Source organism: Diabrotica virgifera, chromosome 3, assembly GCF_917563875.1.
Source record: "Diabrotica virgifera virgifera chromosome 3, PGI_DIABVI_V3a".
Lineage (NCBI taxonomy): Eukaryota > Metazoa > Arthropoda > Insecta > Coleoptera > Chrysomelidae > Diabrotica > Diabrotica virgifera.
The window spans coordinates 67751920-67763446 of NC_065445.1; the positions used below are offsets into that span (position 1 = coordinate 67751920).

The following is an 11527-nucleotide window of genomic DNA, read 5'->3' on the forward strand; positions in this document are numbered from 1 at the left end:
CTATTTTCTATAGATGCTATACAATATGCAACTTCTCTCACTACGTACATACATTCAAAACGAACAATTCTTCACGCAGTGAGAAAAGTCGGCCATTGAAGTGAGAAATATTTTTTCTCACGGGTTCTCTTACGGTCTTCCATACTATGATCGCCGTTTCCATGGTAACATGCACAATACAAACACAATTAATGTTGTGAAATAAATGTGTTAAGCAAAACTTAGCAGAATTACCTTTCAAAAATAACTATTAATTAGAATGTTAAACAATATAAGGAAGGTACATACGTAAATTTTAAGAATATTAAATACCTACATGTATATGTATTTTATTTTAATTTATGCATGCAATATACCTGAAATCACCTAAATTATTTAATTTTGAAGTTTGAACTCTTGACAAAACCGCATCCATAGAAAAAGTACGTACAGTGTATAACACTAACACATGAGAAAATGACATATTTCTCCCTCGCTTGATTCGCGGCCCTCGCCTCGTGCCTTTGCTCGTGCCAACAAACTTCTGCGTTCGTGAGAAATATGTCTTTTTTCTCACTTGTACAATATATTATTTTTCACGGTTCCGCCCTGGTCTAGTAGGCCACCAAACAACTTTACATGCCTAACTGGTTGCCTGAACAATGGTACCAGGCCAGTTTGTGGCGTAAAATATAAAAAGAAGTAAAATTATAGGTTATGGTTATCAGTTACAAATGCACATAATTTTAAAGTAGAGATTTTAAAAATTAAAAATATTTAGTGAGTCTTTGTATGAAGTAACAGCATTTATTATAAAAATTTAGTCCACACCATGAGTATTGCAGGTTTAACTAGAATAATTCCCAACTTCCTGAAGTAAGCCATGTCCTTTTATTTTCTGGTTTGAAACATAACAAAAGTTATTCTTTTAGTCGATGTAGCAGCCCATTTTTGAAGTCGGTTTCGCCTGTTCAAGCTACTGTGACCGAAAACGCGGCGGATCTTAGACCAGGAGGCCTATTTAGTATTATAACCCGTTCCATTATTCGCGTACACTTTCCAAGACCCTCTGAGAGAAAGAGAATAAAAAGACATGGATGGAATGCTAGAATGAAAACAGCGTCCGGTAGAAGAGTTCTAATGAATAGGATATTAAAAGGAAGATTTGTATATTCACATTAAATGTAATATGTATGTATACCTATAATGTAGAGTTTTTAGTGATATAATAAATTAGATATTTATAGTAAACATGGTTAGAGGAAATATCGACACCCCCATAGACATATAATACCTAGACTGTGCGCTGCCATCTAAAACTAAGTGACAATTGTGATAGAGAAAGAAGTGAAGTGATCGATAAACTCAACGTCATTGGATAAACCCTGTCGAAAGAGGCTTCCCACCTAATAGCCTCAGTTTTCTCTGTCACAATCGTCAGTTAGTTTTAGGTGGCAGCAAGCAGTCTAGGTATTATATGTCTATGGACACCCCCATGGAAAAGGTTGTAGAATAGGGAACTTGCACATTTTTTTTATTACATAATAATGTTCAGTCTTGTATAAAATGAGATTTACAAAATTTCACGCTTCAAAAACTCATAATAACTTAGAAGTACAAATTTAAAGTCTTCCTTATCTTAAATTAGTTCAAAGGACCCAGTCACAGACTTTGACTATGTGGTTCTGTTTATGGTTATATTTCCGTATATTCTTCTTCTTCTTCTGTAGTTTATTGGCCTCCACCTACTTGGGTATTTGGCCAGCTCGTTGTCAGGGAATAAAGGAAAAATATTTATATTCTAATGACATTTATCGTATGTCGTCGTAATAATATATACAGTAGGAAAAATGAAAGAATACCCATGAACGAACATATAAAACACGCTGTATTTTCCTGTCACCGTGTCAGACAAAAAATTGGCCAGCACAAGTACATGTAATAATTATTGTTACATGTACTTGCACTGGACAATTTTCTTTGTGACACGGTGACAGGAAAATACAGTTTTATATGTTCGTTCATGGGTATTCTTTCATTTTTCCGACTGTACCAGTTTGTTGAGATTGGAGTTTGATACAGTTTTTGAAGGAAAGGAAAGAAGGTTTACTATTGAAAATAAAACCATTTTGTAAAAGTACAAATTTTCTATGAATAGTTCAAACGATCAAAAACACTTTTAACACATTCGTGGTCATGACTGCATATGAAGTCATTTACTCCATAAGAATACGTGTATAAAATGACAGCGTGTCCGCGAATGTGTTAACGTCACATAATTGTATTTTTTACTGACGTTTATAATGTCTAATTTAAAATTATATATACAATTGGTGTAGAATGTAAACATACAACCCTGTGACATCACGACGCGTTTTGGGGTAGCTGGTATAAGTTGAATTTTTAGTCGTCTTTAGGGGCCAAACGAAAGACAAACAAAACTTTTTTATCTTTGATACAGGTTCTAAATTATGTTCTGTTGTGATTTATACCATTTTTTTCGAATTTAAAATTTTATGCAAGTTCCCTATTTTAGCGAATTTTACAGGGAGACAAATAAGAAGATGTATTTTTAAACATTTGTAGCGAAATGATTTTAGTCTAATGCGATATATTTATAATAATAGCATTTATTATCGAACAGAATCTATTTACAGGACAAAAAATTACACAAAAAAAATTAAATGAGGTAGCTAAAGACTTGGGTATACTATTTGACTCCAAACTGAATTTTAGTGATCATATAGATAAACTAGCAGTAAAAGCGAACAGGATGTTAGGTTTTACACTAAGAAATTGTAAAGGGTTATCTTTGGAGGCAGTGAAGACAGTATATGTTGGGTTGGTCAGATCACAGCTTGAATATGGGTCAATTATCTGGTCTCCTCAGTATAATGTCTATAAGTCGTTACTGGAGAGTGTGCAACATAAATTCCTACGATATTATAATTATATGTTCAATCTGAATATGATTCCTGACCACAACTATTCTCATATTTTAAGGTATCTTAAACTGGATACATTAGAGAAGAGAAGAACCATGTTTGATATTTGCTTTGTTTTCAAACTATTGAATGGAAATATATCATGTTCAGAAATTCTTTCACAAATCAAATTTGCTGTTCCACAGAGAATGCTTCGACAAAATAACTTATTTTTTATTGGCTTTCATGCAACAAATTATGGTAGACACTCATTCATGAATCGATCCCTAGAGTTTATGAATAGAGAAGATAGATTGGATGTGTTTAATAACTCTTTTCAGTCATTTAAGAGAACTCTTTTGGAAATATGTTAATGTTATATTGCTATTACATATGTGCCAGTTTATTAGTGATAACTTATGTACCTAATGGATTTATTATTTAAATAACTTTTTGTTCATTCTGTATGTGATATATTTGTACCTATATGTATCTTTTAAGCTTTTTTTAATAGGATGCTATTTAGATTAGTTTTGATATAGCCTTTAATCAAAAATGTACTATTATTTTTTTTTTGTAATGGGGGTTTCCCGTCTAATAATAAAAAAAAAATATAAATATAAATGAAATATTAGTAAGTCATAGGTACCAATAACACATCAAAAATTATACAACACTAAATTTGAACGTAAAGAAATAAATTATTAATCACCTAGGTAGATCATGGCCATAGAAATAAGTTGCTTTAAACTGCAGTTAAATATATCACAGTAAATACTTAAGGCATTATAATAGCTGCACATGACGAATAGAGGAGAATTCAACATAAGGTTAGTTCTAGCTTGTGTATTTCTGAATGTAATCGAATTTCTTACTGGATAAGACGGAACGTTAAAATTTTTTTGTCGAAGGATATCAGGGCTGTCAATGAGATTATGTAGTAGCTTGTACAGGAATACCAGGGAGGCATTAATTTGTCTAGATTCTAATGATACTACGTCCAAACCGCTACATAACTCATTATCGCTGACACCCCTCCTAGGATATATACCATTAATTTTGTAAGACAAAAATTTTAAAAATTTACGCTGTACCCATTCTATAATTTGGATATGTACATCATAAAATGGTGACCAAATGATCGAAGCATATTCCAGTTTACAGCGTACAAAAGTGTAAAACAATAATTTAATGGCCTTAGTATTAGTGACATTTCGACTATTTCTAATTATAAATCCATAAGATTTAAGTGCTTCTCTAACCTTTATATTAACATGTTCAACAAAAGTGAGTTTGTGATCAAATATAACTTCAAAGTCTTTAATCTCATTGAAACGTTCCATTGTCATCAATAATATAAGGATGGTATATAGTAGACTGTTTCCTGGAATAACTAACTACTTTCCACTTATTGGCATTAAGATTCAGATGATTTTCCTTACACCATTCATGTACGCAGTACAGTTCACTCTGCAGAAAATGACAATCGTTAAGGTCGCTTATCAATAAATAAATATTTAAATCATCGGCTTAACATAAACATGGTGCAGAAATAGATTCACACAGATCGTTAATAAATAACAAGAACAATAATGGACCTAGATTAGAACCTTGTGGAACCCCTGAAGAAGCTAGGTACTTTGCCGATTTGTAACCATTGTAAGAAACAAACTGCATTCTATTTGACAAGTAAGACCTCATAAAAGTAACTGCATCCTCAGAATGCATCCTATTTATAACATAATGAGGGATTACTGGTATGTTTTCTAATTTTAATAACTATTGAAAATCTTGAGTTTGATTGAGATACATCATATTATGTTGAGATTAACCATGATTCTTTGTATAAAAAACGTTCTAATTCACATAACAACCCTTCAACCCTTTTAGACTCTCTGTGTTAATTAGTTTTCCCGTTTTACTATTAGAAGGGTATTATGTTTTGAGTTATTAGCAATCTAAATAGGAGAAAATTAGTTTTTATGATATATTTCTACTCAAGTGTTTCCCTCTCAAATTGGTCCACTGTGGATGAATGAATGGAATGCCTTGGGGACTATAGTTTGTTTTTAAACCAACAGGAGTAATTCAAATTTCCCGCACCGTAAAGCTTGTTTGTAATTGGTCCATCATCAGGCAAGTTTACTCCACGGTTATCAAATTTTGACACTAATGACATTTATTAAATTTTGACACTTCTGTCATTATATAGGTTAATTAAGTTATATCGGCAATTTTTTGTGTTTTCTGTGTTATTTCTTTAATTTTTAGATTTCTAGGTTACTTTTATATAAAAAACAGTTGTTTTAAGAACTCCTTAGTGACATATTAGTATAATATAATATTTATGGATTACCGTCAAAGGCCGATATGATCAACAAAAAAAGAAGATGTATTTGGTGATATTTATAGCGACTTTCTTGGGTGTGAATCTGTCTTTTTAGTTTGCTCCTCTTGGTTTAATAACAACATATAGTAAATCCCAATCATTATATATGCTATAGTTGATATCATAACTAGTGTTGGAAAATTCTCGAGAATGAAAAATGGGAGAATATTCTCGATATGGAGAATTTTCTGAGAATGAACCCCATGACGCACTTAAGAATATTGTTGAAGATGAAAAATAGGGTTTTAAAAATCATGATCTGATATACAAAATTATGAGACGAAACAACAGTGTTCTTTGCATATAAAAAATACAAAAACAACAGAAAACACAAAATTTATTTGATAAAAAAATGAATTTTTTTTTTATTTTATTCTGGCCTTGGTTCAGAATCTTTAGCCACGTAACTACATATACAATTATTATTCGTTCATAAGTATAAAATTGTCCAGTATACACTTAAAAATAAAAAATAAAAAAAAAATAAAGCTTACAAATAACAATGCCTACGTACCATGGAAATTTTCTTGTTAACAGCAAATAATCGATGTGGTATGATAAAAGATGAGACCTCAGATTCAGAATCTATTCTATCATTAGCTCATTCTAGTCATCTACAATCTGCATTTCAATGTACTGGTGAGTTGTGGGATTTTGTTTTTCACGAGTGGCCAGCTCAGTCATGGATTGGTCTACGTCTAATAATTTTAAATTGTGAGCAATAAAAGTTACCTTACAAGCCCGTTCAGCAGTGAGCCGGTTTCTTTTAGAGGAGTGGATAAAAAAACCATAAGTACTGAAACTTCTTTCAGCCGCTGCACTGGATGAAGGCATGCTTAATATATCAACTACTCTTTTAGTTAATTTTGTTCCGAAACATGTACCTTTTCACCATATGATTAAGTCTAGTTTTTCAATTGATTTTACAACATATGGTTTTCCAAAAAATCCCTCCTTAGACTGATAAAGTGCCAAATCTGCCATTATTTCAGCCGACTCATCACCATATTTTAAAGTTGCTAAATTATCTACAAACTCAGTTTCCTCAATTTGTTCTTCTCTGCTTAAGGTGAAACAGTAGCGATCAACAGGTAGCGAAAATGCGTTCCAAGATTGCGGCTGTAATTTTGAATATTTTTTCGAGATATTTGGCACACGTATTCGTAATATAATAAAGAATGGCGGTACAGAGCCCAATTTGAAAAATATATTAATATGTGGAAATTACTCTGTAATTAAATACAATATTAAAAAAACGAGCCTGTACCGCCATTAAGAAAAACAAAAAAATACACTTTCTTCAAATAAACTTTTTTATCTGATACCTAGATTTTGTGTCATTTTGGAACTACTAATGAAATAAAAAAATTTAGTAGTTCCAAAATGACACAAAATCTAGGCATCGGATAAAAAAGTTTATTTGAAGAAAGTGTATTTTTTTGTTCTTCTTAATGACGGTACAGGCTCGTTTTTTTAATATTGTATTTAATTACAGAGTAATTTCCACATATTAATATATTTTTCAAATTGGGCTCTGTACCGCCATTCTTTATTATATTACGAATACGTGTGCCAAATATCTCGGAAAAATATTCAAAATTACAGCCGCAATCTTGGAAAGCGTTTTTGCTACCTGTTGATCGCTACTGTTTCCCCTTAAATGAACACCATTCTAAATATTTGAACGTTAATAGTGCACCAAAACAATAAATATTGACACTGTAAACACCCTTGCTTAGTGGTTCATGGGATTGGCAAAAACAATATACCTACATATTTTTTAAGTTATAATAATTTGATCCGTATCTATTCGCGGTGTGCAAGTACTTGGAAGGGATACGCGAAACGATCGTGCGCGAAGAGCGGAGAAATATTGCAACTTTCTTAAATAATTCATATTGTCAATTGAAATTGTCAAATTGACGTACATTTCATACCTATTGTCATTTAAGAAGAAAAATTATATATTGTTTACAATATTGATATGATATGCAATTATTATATAAAGGTAAATTTAATTAATTGTATTTTGCTTGCAGTACTGCATTTTAATAACTAATTTTATTTACTACATACAATTGTTTACGTTTAAACAGCATAACCTAAATCTTATTTTTTCTTCTTATTATTTTTTTTTACTATGGCCTTGAAAATTATCCAGTAACCAGGACCATATGATTGGCAAATATAATCAAAAGTGCGAATAAAAGTGCAGAGCGTAGAAATAGGTGTCGCTTTTCCGAACTTGCACGGTCCCAATAGTCGAGGAAATGAAGCATTTTGGCTCGCCATTTTTTCGTCCAGCATGGATTTACTTGAAATTTTCACAGAAGGTAGGGAATAGTCCAAGGATCATTTTCTATATCATGCCGCTGTACGCTAAAACCTTGGGGGTGGTTCCCACCCCATCTCGGGGGCGCGAATTTTTTATTACATTTTAACCATGAAAATCGATGTAAAAAGTAATTCTAAGAAAAAAATGTTTTTTTGCATTTTTTTCGTAAAACTAATATTTTTCGAGTTATTCGCGCTTGAAAGTAACAGTTTTTTGATGAGAAAATCGACGTTTTTAGAGGGTTTTTTGAGAATACCTCGAAAAATATGCATTTAATCAAAAAAACTGTGGATATCAAAATTGTATCTTTAAGTAACACAAACCAGATTCTTTTTCTGTAATATCTTCAAGACCAATGAACGCCGAGATACGGTATGTTAAAAGTAAGCTTTTTTCGTCAAATGCATAATTTTAAATATTTAAAGTAAAATAACGGAAAACTTTGCATTTTTCGAGGAAAACTTAAAAAATCTTTTTTCAAGTATACAGTTAGGACTTTCAAAAAAAAATAATAAAAAGTTCCTAGCCTGAAAATTAAGCGACTTATGATCAAAAAATGTCGGTACCTGCTTTTCTCTATGAAAAAATCAGTAAAAACAACCCCCTAACTACCCTCCTAATTAAAAATTGGTCTTCACCTTTCTGTAATTCCTTTTATGTTTGTATTATCAATACACCCAAGAAGTTTGACCTATTTAAAAGGCCTAATTTTAGAAAAATTGGAGTTTAAAGAAAAGTTAATTTTTTGGAATTTCCAATTTTTCACCTGTTACTTCAAAATATCTCCGAAAATACTGGAGATGCGAAAAAAAATAACTGACTACTAAATTGTAGCTTTTTTAATAATTAAAATTCTCTTGTGCATAGATTTTCATTAAAATGCAAAGTTAGCTAGATATAGCTGTTTAAAACCTCTATTTACGAGCAAACACCCCCTTATTCGAGCCCTCTAAACCCACCCTAATTAAAAACTAAGGGATGTTACGGAATTTAGTTTACACAGTCTTATAACTCTTCAAAAGTCCTACAAAGTCATTAAAAAAAACTTTTTATCGCCAAAATTGAAGGAGCTATGTTTATAAAACGAATTTTTTTTTCGAAAAATTCGGGTAGTCCGCTTATGGATAATTTTCAATGTATGTATAACACCACAGAACCGGTTCGTATACTAGAAGATGACTAAAAACTATTTGTATTTGTATTTGTACATATTTGTAAATTCGTATTTTTGTGTAAATACATGGTTTTGTAATTCTTTAATTCTACTTTTTTTCTGTATAGATCTATTAAAATAACTACTTATAAAAACTGTAATGTTATTAAGGGTGGTTTTTAAGGGTTAAAATATTATGATATTATATCCTAAAGTATCAAACAATCATTATTTAACCAATCAAAACCAAATTTTACCCATATTAAAGTTTACAATGTTTTTATTTAATTTTTGACAATAAGGGGTAGTTAACACCCCTAAAAATAATCAACGCCCTTAAGCATGATATAGAATATGAAGTACAGGGTGAGATGATCCTAATCCCAAATTTTTATGTAAATCGATGCAAGCCGAAATTATTCTTTTAGGATAAGTAAATTTTTTATATATAGCTCCAACAAGGGTGGTTTTAAGGGTTGAAATATTATGATAGTATATCTTAAAGCATAAAGCAATCATTATGTAACTAATAAGAACCAAATGTTGACAATATTAAAGTTTAAAATGTTATTTTATAGTTTTTTACAATTAGGGGTAGTTTTCACCCTTAAAAAACCAAAAGCGTACAACGGCTCAATATAGAAAATGAACTAGAGGGTGTAATGAGCCTAATCCCAAATTTTTGTACAAATCGATACTGGACGAAAAAATGGCGAGGTTTTGCCATTTTTTCAGCTTCATTTCCTCGATTACTAGTTTTTAGTTTTGTTTCGGTTTTTGAAAATATAGAATATTTTTGCCGAGAATATTCTCGAGAGAATTTTCTGGCCGAGAATATTCTCTTCTAACATCACTACATAACGAATAGTTGTAGTATTTAATATATTTTAGTACTTTGTTGATGTATGTATATCCATTGTTGATGGATGGATGGATAATTTCTATCGTTTTCTGTTCTTAGCTGTCAGATGTCAATATCTGATTCCCAACTCACTGATGTCTTACATTACTGCATCTGTCCATTTCCGTCTTGGTCTTCCTCTTTTTTTCTGCCCTCAGGTGCTCTCCGACCAATATTCTTGACTTGTCTGCCCTCCTGCATTTTTCTAGATCTGCTTTTTCTCACTATTTTTGATATCAGCGGGTTAGCATACAGTTGGTACATTTCTTCATTCGTTCATCTTGTTTTTATTTTTTTATTTCCACGGGACAAGCCCAATACAGTTACAATTTTTTACAAATTTTGGAACAATTTAGTAGGTACTAAATATAAGTCATATTATATATAACACATAAAATATAATAGTTAAAAGAAATAAATTATATATAGAACAAATTAGAAACGGACTGGTAAGGGTGGACAAAACAAAACAATTAAGAGGCAATATTAATTTGTTGCAAGTCGCGTATAAATTGGTTAACTGTAGAACTAAAATTAAAAGGGGTGATACACACGCGAGTAAGTACGTGAACTTATGGCTCGCGACCTTTTTCGCGCGTGTATCACCGCAAGTACGCGTACTTTAAGTCCGCCGAGTAAGTACGCCGTCGATCTAACAAGTTTGAAATCTAAAGCAAGAAACCCATTATGAACATCCGGCACGGCACAGCCCGGCACGGCACAGCACAGGCCGGCACGTCCAAAAACCCATTTGTAACGGCCGGCACGGCACGGCACCGGAAAAATTATCATATATTTTAAAAACTATCGTAAAATAAAAGTTTTTAAAAGACATAAACTACACAACTTTAATGAATATGCATCATGTTAAAAAAACGAATTCATGGTTAAAAGATAATGTACGTACCTGTCCATTGATCAAAATTTTCGGATACTTGTACCCATGTATTGTCCTTTTTCTTACTATCATGATAACTTGAGTCCGATGCATCATGCAAAAATGGGTATTCTCTGACACTCTCAATGAAAAGTTCTTCCATATTATTTTATTTCAAAAGAAACAACGCGCTTTCAATTAAAAATTCAACAATATATCTGCTTATTACCAACAATTATGACACACTGGCGCCGACTGTCCGTTCAGGCCGTTCGACTTCAACGGATTTTATTCTCCTCGGAGAATTTTGGCCGTTCCGTTTGCGTGCTGGCCTGTGCCGGGCCGAGCCGGCCGCTCATAATGGGTTACGTTGCATTTAAAACTATACAAATGAATTTGGACTGTCCTGTGCCGGGCCGGGCTGTGCCGTGCCGTGCCGGCCGTTCATAATGGGTTTCTTGTTTTACTCGTAACCCGTACGTGTATCACTGCCACGAGCCTCAAGCCATCATGTTATTGCGTTTAAGTTACACTTATATTTATTTTCACTAATTAAGCAAATTGCCTAGAAATAATTCAGCCGTTTATTGTTGAAAGGAGACAAGTTACATTTTATAAGTTTTGAGAAAACCGTAAAACACTATTTTAAGCTATACTAAATTATTTTGATTATTTGTTTTTGAGTAAACCTAATTATTTATAGGCTGTTTTATCCTCCTGATGAAAATATTACCATTTTATCTATGATATTTTGTTTGTTTATGCCTACCTTGTATTAAATTAAAATAGATAAAAAAAGTGCTATACTTCACATCATGATTTTGACAGCTTACCACACTTATAAAAAATCAAATTATTCTTCTATTTAACAAAACCTGATCAAAAGTAATCAAACTCTACTAAAAAACATAAGATTTCAGCCAAATTAGGTACACAGAAAATAAAAAATTTAATCACGAGGACAGTTTC

The 11527-nt window shown here is 31.9% G+C and overlaps 1 protein-coding gene across 1 annotated transcript; it reads left to right on the forward strand.

The window, feature by feature from the left end:
* The first annotated feature begins 448 nt into the window (after positions 1 to 448).
* Positions 449 to 1230, forward strand: LOC126881888 (uncharacterized). Its single transcript, XM_050646540.1, has 2 exons — positions 449 to 855; positions 912 to 1230. The coding sequence occupies exons 1-2, from the start codon at positions 812 to 814 to the stop codon at positions 1159 to 1161; spliced, it is 294 nt and encodes a 97-aa protein (XP_050502497.1). The 5' UTR covers positions 449 to 811; the 3' UTR covers positions 1162 to 1230.
* The last annotated feature ends 10297 nt before the right edge of the window (positions 1231 to 11527 follow it).

What these genes read in the sequence shown, in the direction of transcription:
- LOC126881888 (XM_050646540.1), top strand. Translation starts at nt 812, where the DNA reads ATGAGTATTGCAGGTTTAACTAGAATAATTCCCAACTTCCTGAA. An exon ending in ATAATTCCCAACTTCCTGAA is followed by an intron (nt 856 to 911) that starts GTAAGCCATGTC and finishes TTATTCTTTTAG; the next exon opens with TCGATGTAGCAGCCCATTTT.